At 35.1% G+C, this 16,517-nt stretch overlaps 1 protein-coding gene across 2 annotated transcripts; it reads left to right on the top strand.

Annotated features, from left to right (window-relative positions):
• The first annotated feature begins 2,545 nt into the window (after positions 1-2,545).
• Positions 2,546-14,976, top strand: LOC103703628 (malignant T-cell-amplified sequence 1 homolog). 2 transcript variants are annotated; one of them, XM_008786544.4, is made up of 9 exons: positions 2,546-2,744; positions 6,211-6,292; positions 6,406-6,473; positions 9,437-9,534; positions 9,898-10,034; positions 10,443-10,510; positions 13,053-13,116; positions 13,669-13,734; positions 14,123-14,976. In XM_008786544.4, exons 1-8 carry the CDS (start codon positions 2,734-2,736, stop codon positions 13,684-13,686), a joined length of 546 nt encoding a protein of 181 aa, XP_008784766.1. In that variant the 5' UTR covers positions 2,546-2,733; the 3' UTR covers positions 13,687-13,734; positions 14,123-14,976. The 2 variants fall into 2 exon arrangements, with proteins under 2 accessions (XP_008784766.1, XP_008784765.1); XM_008786543.4 differs by lacking the exon at positions 14,123-14,976 and adding an exon at positions 13,808-14,110.
• The last annotated feature ends 1,541 nt before the right edge of the window (positions 14,977-16,517 follow it).

The following is a 16,517-nucleotide window of genomic DNA, read 5'->3' as shown; positions in this document are numbered from 1 at the left end:
ACTTTATCTACCATTGCTGACGACTTCAAAACCGTCTAATGCAAATAGAGTCACTCTCATTCTTTCCCGTAATTTTAAAGGAGTAGAAAAATTTATCTTCAGTCCAACCACAAGGCTTCTAGCCGAAATAACATCATTGTCTAATTATATTATTTATTCTACTTCAATAACAAGTCTAGAAAACACCGAAATTTAAAAGAGATTCTTACTGTACCAATCCTCTCCTTTTGTCTTTTCACCCACATGGACCTCAATTCTCCTCTACTCCCCTTAACCATAAAATTGTATTTTCTCCATCTTTTGTGGTTTTATATACTGAATACTGATACTAGTCACCATGTATAACCCAAACTATAGCTATTCTCTCCTCTATATAGTCATCGAAGTAAATGTAGCATGGCCATGGACGATAATTAATCAACAAGAGTAAAGATAAAATCTATTTCGAATCTACTACAAAGCAAGGGACGCTCTTTTCCATATGCATCCTCAGTTCTTGTTAATATACTCTATGACCACCCAAAAGTTCACCATGTAATACCAAGACATTGACAACAAGATCATTTGGGAGGCCATCAAGTTATGATCACTTTACAGATCGAGTCCATTGAAGTCACTAGTAGGATTCATAGTGTGTGTGTGTGTGTGTGTGTGTGTTTTCGTTTTTTTGCAGCGCTTACTGTTTTGTCCATAAATAAGGCTTATGTATGGTGTAATGGCCATGATTGAGGAGGGCCATACAGGTATCATATGGGTTATACTCAACCATGGCAATTGTGATTGGCAAGCTGGCTTTCTTGTGTCCAACCACATACTGGAGAGGATCCGGTTCCTTGCTTCTTCGTCTTTTCCATTCCTTCGATTCTATTGTTTAGTACATGCACCGCACGTCACCCCATGGTTGAATTCGACTGTCTCTAGTTCAAACCATGGATTGAAAAGGATCCCAACTCTTTTTTTATATATTATTTTTATTAAAAAAACATCTAATTCTATTTTTTTAGCACTCGTATCGCACGTGTGACTTTCTGGTAAAAAAAAAAAAAAAACCCGTCGCCACCGTCACGTGTCCAGTCGGTCCATCCGAACGTCAGCCCTGTAATCAGCACGTGCCCGTTCCAACCGGGTAATAAGGCCCTGTTTGGGAGAGCTGTTGGCAGTAGAGCTGTTAGAAGTAGAGCTGTCTGAAGTAGAGCTGTTATAAAAAGCTGTTTGATGTTTGGTAACTATATTCGTAAAGTGCTGTGGTACTTTATTTGGTATTTGGTAAACAAACTGAGAAAGTACTTTTGTATGACAAAATTACCATAAAGGACATTGCATAATATTATACAACAGAACATAATAAAACATAACATAAATTAATACATAAATATACGATATAGTATAATATTATTATAATATAAAATAATATTATGTTAATATAGCATAATAGTAATATAATTATTAGAGTAAATTAATATTTGGTAATATAACATAATATTAAATTATTTAACATAACATATTAATGTATTATGATATAATGTAATATATATTATATTTATAGTGTAATAAAATAATAAAAGTATAAAATATTATAATTATTAGTATAAATTAATTTCTCATAATATAACATAATATTAAATTATTTAAAATAACATATTAATGTATTATAATGTAATGTAATATAATACAATATTTATAGTATAATATAATAATAAAGGTATAAAATATTATAATTATTAGTATAAATTAATTTTTCATAATATAACATAATATTAAATTATTTAACATAACATATTAATGTATTATGATATAATATAATATGATATTATATTTATAGTATAATACAAAAATAAAGGTGTAAAATATTATAATTATTAGTATAAATTAATTTTTCATAATATAACATAATATTAAATTATTTAACATAACATATTAATGTATTATGATATAATATAATATGATATTATATTTATAGTATAATACAAAAATAAAAGTATAAAATATTAAAATTATTAGTATAAAATAATTTCCCATAATTTCCCATAAAATAATTTTCCGCGGTCCAAGGGCTCTTCTTTGTGGTCCACGCTCGAGGAGGACCTCAGCGTCGGCCGCAAGGTTGATGATAAAAAAAAAACAATAGATTGATTTTGGAAGGTATGAAAAAAAATTTTCTTCTAAAATGTGGTTCAAGAGATGCATCCAAAAATTGAAAAGAAAAATACCTTTTCTTACGGAAGGGAGTCTGATGGCTAGGGTTCTTGGCTCCAGCAGATTTTTAGGTTTATAAAGGGACAAACTATGTAATTATGTTATTTTAATATGGGCATTTTGTCAAAAATACAGCTTTCCGAAAAAGCTGAAACAGCTTCCTCCCAAAAGCTCCAAATTGGAGCTTCCTCCCAAAAGCTGTTTTCAGCTTCCCGCAAAAGCTGAAACAGCTTTTCGAAAAATTTACCAAACACAGTTTTTCATCTAAAAGTACTTTTGGAGGGCCAGAAAGTGCTTTCTGGCCCTCCAAAAGCTCCCCCAAACAGGGCCTAAGCCGTGCCGGCCTATCGCCGAGCCATCCGTAACCCATCCTCGCCCGCTGCCGACTCCCCCTCGGGCCCAATCTCTGCGCTCCACTCTGCCGCGCCCCCAACTTCGTCGTCTTGTCTCTCTGAACTTCTTCGCCCGAAGCCCTCGTTGCTGTCCCTTTGGATCACTTCGGCCTCCGATCTCTCCTTCCCTCTTCCAGGTTCCAATATGTTTAAAAAGTGAGCTCCCTTTTCGTTTTCTTTTTCTCTCCTAAGATTTTTAGGGCATCACTTTTTTTAATCCTCTCAAGAAGTTTGGACGGACTTTTTTCCTAATTTCTTTAAAAGATCCTTGTTTTACAGTCTATCAGGTAATCCCTCGATTCTGCTAATTATGTTTTTGTTGGTCGATTAATTTGCTCGAGGTTTTCTCTAAGGTATTAAACTCCAGTGCGTGCTGTTTTAGGGTTTCAAATCCTGATTCTTTTTTTATCTCGTTAATGTTTTTCTGTAATGTATGTGTATTATCCTTGCCAGAGAAATATGTATTTATCTTCTTTGCGGGATTGGATCTAGTAAGGTGGATATTGGGAGCACAAATTTTGAGTTTGTACCCAGTTTTTGGTGTCCGATTGTTACAGGGAGTTAATTTTAAGTGTAATTTTAGTTAACAATGCAAATTTTATTTATTATTGAGGTACTGCCTGTAGGAAAGAGTTCGAATGTTTTGGAATGTGAATGAAGTTAACATTGGACTGCAAGATGCCTTATTGAGTATTCTTTATGTATTGTAGATCAGCAAGTATCGTCATGGTAGAATTTGGACTCTAGATCTTGTATTCTTATCTGTTTTCGCTGTGAATTATGTGATGTAAGATGGCTCACCTTATCCCATGGACCATTTCGTGTCTGAGGTAATGTGGCTAGAGAACTTGGAACTGGAGTATATGGAATAGTGGAGTGTCAGCGTGAGGATAAGGATTTCAATGTGAATTACATGAGATCTTAGAAGAAATTTGTGTTTGATGTGAAGAAGGAAGCCAATGCTTTGATTAAAAATGGGAGGCAGAGAAGTGATATCGTGTATTGGGGTTATGACAAGTGAGTTGGCATCGAGAGAGCATTGAAGGTTTGATCTCCTTACATGGTATATAACAAAATTATCTGCGCTTTGGATTTGTGGAAGATAATATGAGAAGTCAAAGGATGTGGAGGGAGGAGTTGATTCATTGAAAGGTGCTGGCGATTTCTCAATCCATAGTGTTGTCTTGTTTGAGGTATAGATTTAATAAACATACTAAGATAAAAACTCTAGTGATTGGATAAAAACTCTAGTAACCTATTATGTGGATAATTTGGGAGGATTGATTAGGGGTGCAAAGAATTACCTTTAAACATCCATAGTCATGTGGATGAATAGACTACAACCATAATGTAGCCTATAACATGGAGAAGTTGTTAAAACCTCCTAGATTATTTAGCTGTCAGCGATCCATTATGTGGGAGATGACTGATGAGGATAAAGCCAATCTTTGGGGTTTACGTTTGTGAAGTGGCTATTGAGAGGATTCCGCACCCATCCACAAAGACAAGATGTTTCATGGTAAAAATTGTGATTATCACACAGCATATGGGTGGAAAACTTGCAGTAGCTAATTGTGAAATAATATTTTGGTTTTCTTACTTTTGAAATTGTCCTACATAATAACATTGGGAGGAACATTTTTTAATCCTTGGTTTTGTACTATTATTTAAAGCATGTTTGGATATTCCTACAGGATTGGGCTGAAAATTCTGTAGGAATTGAGCCTATTAGCCTATCTAGCTTACATTTTCTAAGAGCCTATCTAAATCTAGCCCAGATCCTAGCTTTTCGACCGCATGGAGGTCTTTTTTTCTTTCCATAGGATGTGGGTTGGGTGGTGTCTAGTTGATACAGGGCGATGCTTAAATAGATGGCCTAATCTACGAATCCTATAGGATTTTCAGTCTAATCTTGTAGGAATATCCAAACAAGCCCTTAGAGGTAAATCTTTGCTAAGCGAATCTTGACAAAAGGAGAATCAAAGTGGGCTGTCATGAACATTTGTCCTTCTAGAAGATGATTTTCTGGAGCGCTAGATTTTAGGCTTTTACACTTCAATCGACCTTGTTGATATGGTGGCAGATGATTAGCATTCGTAATTACTCCACTATGAACTATGCCTTTCTTGCTAAATATAGAAAAGAGATAATTAGAGTCTGATGGTGAATTTAGAAATAGAAGAACATGCAAATATTTTGAAAATAGGTGTTGAACATTGATGAGGTGTTTAGCTAGATTAAATTGTTGTTTTTGAGCAGTAAGAGAGATTCTTACCTCAAAGGGGATGTCTTATATGGATTGATGGTTCACTCAACATCTTCTTTCTTGTCGTCTTCATCCTTCAAGTTATGCTCCTCACTTTAGGGCTCCACCCGTTAGACACATGCACTAAATTAGTTGTATATTTGTGGCCTTTTGCTGACTAATTTTTTTTTGTTCTTTTCTTGGTTGCTAATTCTCTGAATTCTGTACAGTTCACAACAAAAAAATTTAACAATACCATTCTAGGTGAATATGAAAAACTTGTGGCAAATTATGTTATGAAGGACTATTGTTGGATTATGTTCATGAAGGGATTAAAATGAGGTTCGATAATAACAATTTCTATCTCAAGAGTGTGATGTTTTGTACTTGTGAGATTGGCCCTTGTGTCTCCACCCTCTTCTTCCCCTTTGACTGAGATTCATAAAGAGGTAATGTAGAATCCTGTTACGGAAATCAGGATGTGCCTAGGGATGCAAATAGCTGGAAGGTAAAGCCATCTTCTTTCATTTTTCCACAGAGGCTTCTGGCGCATTTTCAGAAGAAAACCTTCCAGTGCCTCCTATTTTCTAATGCAGTACTTATAAAGGATAGAATGATTGTTATGGAGATACTCGTATTACCGTAATTCATGATGACGATCTATCATAAATGTTGTCAGTCCTGTAAAAGTTGCCTACGAGGTACACAAAAAGGTTGTTTGATTTTAGTGATCATCAGAGACCTCAATTGTCATGGCATCTTCTTTTTGCCACATGCTTATGAAGAACCTTTTCTTCTGAGGAATGACATAGTCTGATATGCATACTTGTAAAGTTTCGACTGGAATTTTATTTATGGACTTAAAGTTAACTAGTCATAACTATGTGCAGATAGGAAAATAAATAAATAAATTAGAATTAGTTGAGCCAAATAGCAGCATCTCGAGGATGGTTTCTACAAGCATCAAAAAGCTTGAAGCATCGAAGTGTAAAAGCAAGGATAAGTTATAAATCTGGATCATCCTTAGTACAAGGGACTATGCACATGAGTTTTGCATCGATCTTGATGCTTTTTTATGCATTCTTGAACTGCAGTCAGTCAGGTGAGAAATAATTGAAGCCTGTAGTTTATCCACTCCTTTCCGTTATTAGGTTTGGAAATTACTCTTGTAGGAAAAAGTGGTTGGACAAGATCTGAAATGCAAAACCCAAATAAATATACATAACTTTTTTTTACTATAAATGGGAGATGAATTTTTAAGATCTTTGCTCTGTGTGAACTTCAATTACAAGGTTTTGATAAGTACAGTAATGTCTTGGCTTGCAAAATTTTCTCTTTCTTGAAGTATGCCAACAAACTTTCACTTTCTCTTTGAAGGTTCTCCTTTGAAGATATATCTGCACAAAACCAAGTGAAGGCATCTGTACAGCGGAAGATTCGACAAAGTATTGCTGATGAGGTTTGTGTTAAATTTGAAGAGTAACTTTTGCTTGATTACTTTGCCCTTCTGATTATATTAAGGCAATATGTTTACTCTTGTTTATATCTTTGATGAGATTACTTGTTTTGCAGTACCCTGGCCTTGAACCTTTGTTAGATGACCTGCTTCCAAAGAAATCACCTCTAATTGTTGCAAAATGGTCAGTCCAATCTTTTCTCCATGTTTTTGTACTTTTTTCCTCAAAACTGAGGTATATGTTCATTATTGGTGATTTATTTATAACATTCGTGGTTACTATATTTGTTACATGCTGGTTTAATCATGTTCACAAAAGGAAATTGGAACTGAAATTTGAATTGATGATGTATTTTTCTAGGGTGTTTCCTTTTATACTCTCAATTTTTCATTTTATATATAACCTGGATCACAATAAAACCAAATAGGTCGAGATGTGGTTGGCTAGCTATTAAATTTTTTTGATTATTATAATTAGTGTCTGGGTTTGTTCTCTTATTATAACCATTTAGCTATAGAGCTGCGAAACAACATGTGCTCTATTGTGGATTGACTAGTTTTCAAATTATCATCCTTCAAAATGTTCCATCTTACCTGGTTCAGCATCTATCACTGCTAGCCTCATTATTTAACACTAGATCATCCATATCTGATCTGTTATCACCTTGTCGTGGATATGTGCATGCAACTATAACAGGTTTAAAGTGGTTCAAGCATCAAGAGCACCTTTGTAGCATGCTGCAATTAGAAATTCTCTTTGTTCTTCCACAGTTAGTTCTCACATTGGTTCTGCTCCTTCAATAATGCTGCTATCTGTTCTCTAAATCGATAGATTAAAGAGGAGCATCTCTGTTTTTCACATGAAAAATCTTGTCCAAAGGTATACTGATTTCTTAAGAATTTTCTGCTTACAGATCAACCTACTATTCCCGTAGCTTTATAGTAAGACCTTTCTGTCCAAAGGTAAACTTCAATTTGACTATTATCAACATTTTCCATGCTTACTGGTATTATGAGTCTTCCTCTCTAATCGACAGTTATTTTCCATATATAAAGACTGAAGACAGTAAATCAAATCAAAAGGCTATTTGATCCAATCAACCTGATTCCATGTCAGTTTTTCACACAATGTTAGTGTTTATTAGTGCATCTTCCTTTTACTTCTTTTATTTGCAAAGTTGTCTTTACTTGCCAAAATTGTCTACCGATGCAAATGCAATTTATGCTCCCTTTGGTGTAGAACTCCTCCGAAGTATGTTGTAATATCTTCCTCATCCTAATCTGTCCATTCACAACCCCATCCTTTCATGGATGAGAGAGTATCATAAGATTGTTCAGAACAAAGTAGAACTAGAAGTTTTGTTTCTTGCAATCTTATTAGGATGATGAGAGCAGTGAAAAGGTGCATTTGGAAGAAACTAGCGTTGAGTTAATAACCTTCCATCCTTAAAATTTATTCTATATGATATTGAAAGCTACAGGTGTGATCCAAACTCATATACCTCCTCATCCTCGACTAGAAGACTAATCCTATATTTCATCCTTCGAAATGTCCCCCTTATGGCAAGTGGAAGAGCTATCCAAGCTAACCTCCCATTCTTTGGAAAAGGAAATTATGATCATTGTTCCATCAAATAAATTGATTTATGTAAGTCTTTGTGAAGGAAGGATGTGAACTAAAAGCTGCCAAAACTTAAAAGCGGCAGCGAAGAAAAGAATGATTTATCATGTTATCTGCTTCCTTGCTGTTCTCATTTGAATATAACTGTTCTTCAAAAGGGAGCCTATGCCATTTTGTGCATCAGCGCTGAAGCAGGTCAACATAACATTTATCAATGATCTCTTTATGATATTTTTGATGACAAAAAAAGCTTCCAAATCCTTCTGTAGTGTTGTTTGTTTTGGCACAGAGCTGTACGCACCCGAGAACAGCATGGTACGTGCCTTGCCAGCTATTGACTGGTGATTTCATGCTACTGCCCACAAGCACTTAAATCCTTGCTCTGAATTCATCATTAGTTTATCTTTGAAATCACGCTGACTAAAGTAGACCAAAAGAAAATTTAGTCCCAAGGAAAATAGAGGCTACCTAAATTTTTCATGGTGGAGTGATCTAGTCCCCTTTCCATCATAAGGAAAACTAAAGAATTCTCTGCTCATCAGATTTGATGAAATTCCTCCTGACTTTAGGATGCCATGCTTTCCAAAGTCAAGTCAACAACCTGCCAAATCCTTCCATTGTTCAAATTCCAGCGAAGGCTGAAATCTTAATGTGCTGGTTACTACAAAAAAATATGTGCACACTAATTTCTGAGTTTCTAGCGAAAGTTCATTCTTTCTATAACCCTTTACTTACCCACCATGACCAAATTCTATTAGTTATTACTGTGCCCATAGTGGTTTATATTATTGTCATCTTTTTCTGCCTCTTGTCTCGTAGTCTTCCAGAGTCTCTAAAGTTGAATCTTTTACACATGCACACACATCACTGACTTTCCCTACTTTCTTCCTTTCTTTACAGTATCCTTTAATTTGTCCCAGTTTTGCAAGGACTTTTCATGATGCTGATTGGGTATTTCTTTTTAAGTACATGTGCAACTTATTAGCTTTGTTTTTAATATTAGTAGAATTTTGTGCTTTTATCTACATTATTGATGCTTACATAGAGATAAAAAAGTCCTAAAGTTTTTTCCTTTGAGCAAGGAGGTTTCAGAATAGGAACAAGATCCAGAAAAGAAATCAGTTTGGGAATAAGAGCAAAAAGAAAATGAAAAATGTGAACCATAGAATGTAATGATGCATCTTTGATGGTGATATAAGGATGGTTTCTGAGAAAGTTTCTTTTGCAATGTAGAAGTTATTTAGAGTTTGCTTTATGTGATTCTATGAATCTTGCATGCTTGTCATGCTACTGCTCAGTAATGTATGTTGTACAATTTCGTGTAAAGTGGATCCTTTAGAACTTTTCTGGTCACTTTGAAGAGTTGTTTGTTTAGATCATTAAATGTCATAAGGTTTAGTACTGAAATGCTAAACTGTTCTCGTCAATTTGTGTGTAATATTTGGTTTTCTAGTTGTCTATGATATTAAATGATGAAACTGGATTTTCCTTAACTGAAATTCTGATTAATTTATTTTTTTGTTTAGCCAAAATCATCTGAATCTTGTCGTAGTGAACAATGTACCACTGTTTTTCAATGTTCGAGATGGTCCTTACATGCCAACTTTGAGGCTTCTTCATCAATGTAAAGTATTTCCTTGGCCCTTCATCTTCTTATATGTTCGTTGCTTTGTACAAGGTTAAGCTCCAAGCTTTACAATATTTGGGGTATTTTTGGTTTTATGATTTTGGTAATGTTCCTTATTTTTTTTGACCTTGCTAAAGAATTATGAGCCTATTAAGCTTACTTTATTTTAATTTATGCAACATATTATTTGTTTGAGCTGTGGTGTAGTTGGCCTAGGGGCAGACAAATTGTGGAACCCCATGGGAGATGCGACCACTGAAAAATGCATCTTGTTTGAGTCTTACTGATAACTTAATATTGAGGAATTATTTTTCCATCTAAGTTTTTTTGGTTCTCATCCTTTCTCTTATTCTGTCTCAGATCCAGATATAATGAAAAAGTTTCAAGTGGATCGAGGTGCGATAAAATTTGTTCTTTCTGGTGCTAACATCATGTGCCCTGGTCTGACATCCCCTGGTGGCGCTTTGGATGATGAAGTATTGGAGGAAACCCCTGTGGTACACATTCCCTGTTAGAAGTCATTGCATGAGTTGATTTATATGTAATTTTAGAATATAAAATTTAGTCCCTGTGACTTCATCTAGTCAAGGTTGAACTTGTCGACCTGCATACATCAGTTGCTAGGCTACTTTATGGAGTAGCCATAGATCAAATTGGCATCATTGAACAAGTTCAACTGTTCGGTGACCAGAAATTCTGGGTTATTGGCTCCTTAGGAGGTACTGATGTGGTATATTGACCTGCGAGAGTTGATTGAATAGTTATTGCTATAACCTGTGTAAATTTGAAGCAGCCAAGCATCTTTAATATAGACTCCTTTATTAAGTGTTTCTTTTGTACAACTAATATATGAGTGCTTTTATGTTGTGGATATTTTCTGATTTATGTGACTTCATAATTTTCAGGCCATAATGTCTGAAGGAAAACAACATGCTTTGGCAATTGGATATACAAAAATGTCAGCAAAAGATATGTAAGTTTTACTATTTGAATTCTTTTCTTTCTTAACCTTGTTTTTAAGCTTTAATATTTTGATGTTCCACAGGTCAATTGCATTTCATTTGCTAACTATTTGCATACATATATGTCAAAATCATAATGTTTTTTTTTATTTAAAATATTCGTTTTGCGACTTAATTTCAAATTCACAATGAATGCCATTTTCCAGAAATAAAAGCCACAAATATAAGCTCTTCTTTTAGTTTAAGCTATATTGGTTGAGAGATTACAGATGCAAAGATGGAAAATTTTTGGATAAATATGTCTTGAATAGAATTTCTTGTATTATTTTGTAAACTACATACTATTTTCTGTAGGTAAGGAGGCTGTATAGGTAATTATACTATACAGAGTGAGGAATTGACAAAATATGTGGACACAAAATGTGGGTTGCCTAGACAAGAAACCTAATATCTTTTCTAAATTAAGGGCAAACAATGATTCTCTCATTTATGAATGAGATTATGGTAGAACTATTCATGTTGTTCGAGTCACAGGCCATTGTTGAGTGTTTCTTGATTTTAATTCTTGAAACATAAATAGTCCTTTAATTTCTCTTGTGGTAAAGTGTCCAAAGGACTGCTAAGGTTAAACTAGGTGAACAGGTTACTTAAATAAATCTTGTCATAAGGTTGTCAACAGCATCCTCAAAGTTTTTGTCCAAATAATGCAAGAAATTCACAATGAGAAAAAGATTTTTCAGTTGTTTTCTCAATGATTTTGTAACACTGAGTAACCAAGAACTCATTGAATTTCTCTTTATTAAAACCACCTTTATTAGTAATGCTATAGGATATGCATAAGGGTGGGGACGACTGAGGGTGTTTCCAGCTCAACTTTACTAGCTTGAATAGGTTCTTTAAACACTATATGGGCAAGAAAATTTTTTCGGTTTCAGTAAGCTTTCTCTCGAATAAGGGAACTATGCTATATCTCTCTTTTCTTCACTTGAAAGCCCCTTGAAATCTGGAAGGCAATAATCAGTGTCCACAGTCATAATAATAATTGATAGTGTTCTGAAACATGGCCACAATATGTAGGCAGTCAAATGCCTATAGTACATGTTCAGTGTGAATGCGTAGTGCATGTACAGCTGGCATTTTTTGAAAGGTTTTAAAAAAGTAAATAATATACATAAAGGTATAATAATTGCAATAACAACAAGAGGAACATTAATAAAAATAGTAAATGACAATCACTTCTTTCTCCTTGTACTTAAAACCAAATAGCAATAATTATCATTTTTATCAAATTAACATGATTAGCAATACTTGCATTTGGCCTAGCCATAACCAGCATCTAGCTCAACTGAATTCACAATGCTCGCATGGGCCCAGGAGTGGGCCACATATGAGGCTTCATAATGCAAATTGGGCTGCTTGTTCAATATATATAGGCCGGCTGCATATAGTAACTACATTTAAAGCATGTGGTATGGTCAGGGAACGACATTTGTAAGATGGATGCTGTGATACTCAGTTTCTAAGTATGATGCATTGCAGAGGCCTGACTCATGGAAACCTTATTGCCAAGTTGTGGGGCATGGTAAAATAAAGTTCAAGTGTTCTGCATAAACGAGAAAAGTGGAGATGTGGTGTTGTATGAAATAATTATAATTTCTCGCCATCCCAGCATGCATATATGCATGTGTGGCTGGGGTTTTCTCCCCTCTATTTATCTACTATCTCCAACCATCTGGTACGCACCCATCCTCATCAGCAAATGATGATATGGTCATGCTTGGCATTATCCCTTTATCTAGTATATCCAACCTCTTCAGCAAATGATTAAGCGGCCATGCTTGGCATTTCCTGACAGCAAAGCTTGGCTCTTCCAAGTTTATGAAACTGGTTTTCTTGGCCATCTTGGCTGGTGACCTAAACGAAATGATGGAGATCTCAGTTTTTCTTGGCCCAGAAGGAGAAATGGTGAAAAATAAAAGAAAAAAGGGGGAAACATCTAGCATCTGAGATTTTTGGAGATCATGGCCTTTATTATAGGATCGAAGATATCAGAATCTCGGCCGTTATGGTAAACATGGATTTAATTACCATATTAGGGTATTTATGTGAGTAATTATTAAAATTTTAATTTAAATTCATAACAGTCCGATTAGGAATTATCAGTTGACATGGTGGAATGTATCAGTATCTGTTGGCCAAGATAATCAGGCTGAGATATCAGTTATGTCATATCAATAGGTGCCCGATACCAATACAAGCTGATATCTCTGCTGAGATGGAAAACTGGGCTTCATCCTACTGAGGCTCCTTTGAAAACTTTTCTTTCCCCAAGTGTAATTGTACAGGTATGTATGACCTTATATAACTAGAATTTTCCCTTGGGCGCTTGTCGATGCCCTTCTAGTGTATGTGTGGCTCTCATTGTTCAGGAATGATATATTGGTGTCAAAACGGTATCTCAAGCAGAACATATTGGGCTATTTCAAATTGTGTTATATTTTCTTTTTCTGTTTTCAAGTACCTTGTGTTAAAGGATGTATTTTGTTGCTGCAGTAGGACTATCAACAAGGGAATTGGAGTTGATAATATGCACTATCTAAATGATGGCCTCTGGAAGGTATGATTTCTTCTTTTCTTGTCTGAATGGCTCTTATTGGTCATTTCTGTTATGAGCAAGCTAGAACATTGTAGCACCAAAGCACTTTAGAAAGCTAATTCGTACAATTATCTTAACATAATCCTTGAGGGATAAAAAGAGCTTTTCAATCCACCGGATCTTTGTCTAATAATTACACTATGGTTCATCTGTAAGCTTCAGGCTCTTGACCAGAAAATCATTGCATATCTTTGTTCGTTTGACTTCTCCTTCACCCAAGGAAGTGAGGGTCGAATTAATATTTATCTTTATGTTTGTGATTGCTCACCATCTATTTGAAAGGAGTCTTTGCATTCATATAATCTTATATTATTTTTTTAGACACATTTGAGGGAGTAGCTGGGACAGCTTCTATGGGAAAATCATTCTAATTTCTTAACATATGTACCATATCCATTGGTAGCATCATAATCATGGCATTTATTCTCATGTAATCTTTATATTTTCTTGCTAGTATCATACTTTTCTTTTGGGACTATTCTTCACGCACTGATGATTTTCTTCTGATTGCAGATGGAACGCCTAGAATGAGGGCTCGCTGAGGACAAGTTAGAATGCTGCTAGAAGTGTTTTTCTCAGGTAAATTATTTGAAGACCAGGTTTGCTTTTTTTTCTAGCAATAACCAAAATAATTAATATTGGATTCCCATAGGTGAAGCAACTATCCTTGTAGAGGAAGGTCTTAACTAGGAATGAAGAATATGAAGTTCGACAGCTACCTTGAAGAGCCATCACCACAATATATTTTATGGCTTCCAAAAAAACTTTCAGCTTTTATAATGCAGCGGATATTGTGTTGTGCAATTATTATGCTTATGGCTAATTGCATCAATCATAAAGCATGTAGTTTATAGAAATTTACTCTGAGTTCTATTTTTTTCTTTTTAATAGCAAATACATTACATCATTGTCGCATCTTTATTCTGTAGTTTGCTTAACCAAAGCCATCACTGTACTTTGTGTGCAGCGACTTTTATGATATATCAGGTGCTGATGGAAGGGTATCGGTTGTATCTTTCACGCGAAAGAATAATTGTATCTTCTTTCACGATGTCAAATGTTGGATGGCACCTCGTGCAGATTTCAAAGCACTTCAAACTCCACTTGTGCATCAGCCTGCAGAGATCTCAAAGCGTTTATTGCGCGATTCAATGGTGGATTCTTGTGAAGGAAGGTGAATCCTTTTTTCGCACGAAAGATACAATCCGAACCCCTAACCCCTGATAGAAAGCTTAATTACCGCTGTCATTGCGTCTGCTTCGTGAGAAAGTTAAAATATGTGCTGAAGTGTTTCTTGGCTTCACTGGAATGCTTTGGAAATTGTTATAAATCTTTAGGAAGTATGGTTGGATCAGAACACGTAGATCTTGTGCGGAAACCAATTGAGAGAAATAACAAAATTTCAGAGTTAATTTTTGTAGGGAATCCCGGTGTGTTTAAATGCCTAACTTTTGCTGGGACTTTAATATGCCTAGCTTTAGTCTATGCGTCCAGCTGAGGGGAGAGTCAAAAGGGACTGAAGAAGCTCCTGATCACGGTCTGGACAGAGCGAATTGAGACTCCCTGGTCCAACTCTTCATGACTACTGCGCTTACCTGCTGTGGCTTTATAGCGGGCCAGCTTATCATCTGGTCTCCTGATGTCGGATACTAAACGTATTTGCAACGTGCAACAAAATTTGGACAAAGCCATAAAATAACGCATCTCCGAGCGTAATTTTTTGTTGGATATCTTATAGTGCTGTGTATGAGAGCATGGAATGGAAAAGGTTTGTAATAGTAATGCTAGGTGGAAAAAAAAATTAAAAAGGCCACTGTGTACATTACTTGGTGTTATAGCATTTTGTTATAACAAAAATAATGTTCATTATTTTCACGTGCGCCTTACTCTAAATAAAATACCAGTTTCTTCTTTGAAATTCATTTTTTTTTTTGCATTATATTTCTCTCAAAAATGATTATGTGGTCCAAAAAATAATACTTTTGGTCAATGAAAATCAAAGGCAAGATGATATCTCTATTTTCCCATTATTGTCTAATAATTTTGATATATGTCATGTGACAACCATGATAATGGTAATTATTTTGCATTAAAAGTTTCAAATGCTATCTCTCACTTTATTTTGGACGGTATAGGCTTTGACATGGGGCGGTTCAATTCCGAAAAGTATCAACCCTAGTCCAACGCCGCATATATATATATATATATATTTAAATTGTTGGTTCAATGAGCAATGAGTAATAGTTCTTTCCAATTATTTCTGAAAAATTTTATTTTTTTAGAGAAATTATAGAATTATAACTGTTGCAGGGGTCAATAATACTTTTGGTGTGGTTCCTTTCTTGCACGCAAGCTCCTGGCCTGGTCATTCTAAGGTTGGGTTTGGGTGATCTGTAGCTGATCCGATCTTAACCTGATTTATAGCAGACCTATACCGTTTTCAAGTTAGCCTACAGACTTGCTGGTGATCTGGCTCTTTTGTATCATCCGGATGAATGGTATAGCGAGGAAGTACTAAATACTATAGAAATTATATTTGAGAGCACATCTAAAACAAAAGATGGCAACAAAGGCTATATGAGTTGGATTCTGTGTTTGAATGGACACGAAGGGAAATCGCAGATTTAAAATTACTTTTGATATAGGGATTTTGTTGAAATGGTCAAACCAAACCTTACCTGTTAACCAGTGATGCTAATAAACTAGGATATGTTTGGCTGGAGGGAGTTGGACTCTCGAATGAGAGATGTTTAGTTGGAAGGAGTCCCATTTTCATTTCGATTTTACGAGAAAATAGAAATTGCCCTAATCTCCCCCCTCTCTTCCAGTATTCAAATTCGATTTTGATTCTTGTTACGAACTAAACGCATTAGAGGATACGGCCATTTCTCTTTCTACCCTGATTTCGATTCTAGTTTTGATCCAACTGCACTCTAAATTTGGTTTGTTTATTAAACAAGTAATACTAGCTCACTTGTCTAGTCCATTCAATAAACAAATTAGATTTGTTCATGCTTGAGATGATAGGATCAACTTGTTTCCACAATATGCTTAAAATGTTCTTATAATTAATTTAATAATAATTCAATCAATATATTGACCAATGTTAATCTCCTAATTTTGTGCCCAATTAATCTATTCTTCTATATAATGTGTTAAGATTCGGCAGCTACCGCTGCCCCTGCTTCCTCAGGCGGAACTCCGGGTTGAGGAGTTACTCGGAATGCTGCCAAGATATCAGTATCTTTGGTTTCGTAGTCAGGAGTATGATAAGTCAATTTGTAATCTTTAACACCAGCTTTAAATCCAACACTTGCTTTAGTCTCTTTAACACCAGCTTTAAATCCACTACCACCGCATAG

The sequence above is a fragment of the Phoenix dactylifera genome, unplaced genomic scaffold (assembly GCF_009389715.1).
Source record: "Phoenix dactylifera cultivar Barhee BC4 unplaced genomic scaffold, palm_55x_up_171113_PBpolish2nd_filt_p 000366F, whole genome shotgun sequence".
Taxonomy (NCBI): domain Eukaryota; kingdom Viridiplantae; phylum Streptophyta; class Magnoliopsida; order Arecales; family Arecaceae; genus Phoenix; species Phoenix dactylifera.
Note: the sequence above shows the minus strand (reverse complement) of the source record. Positions and strands in the feature narration are given on the sequence as shown.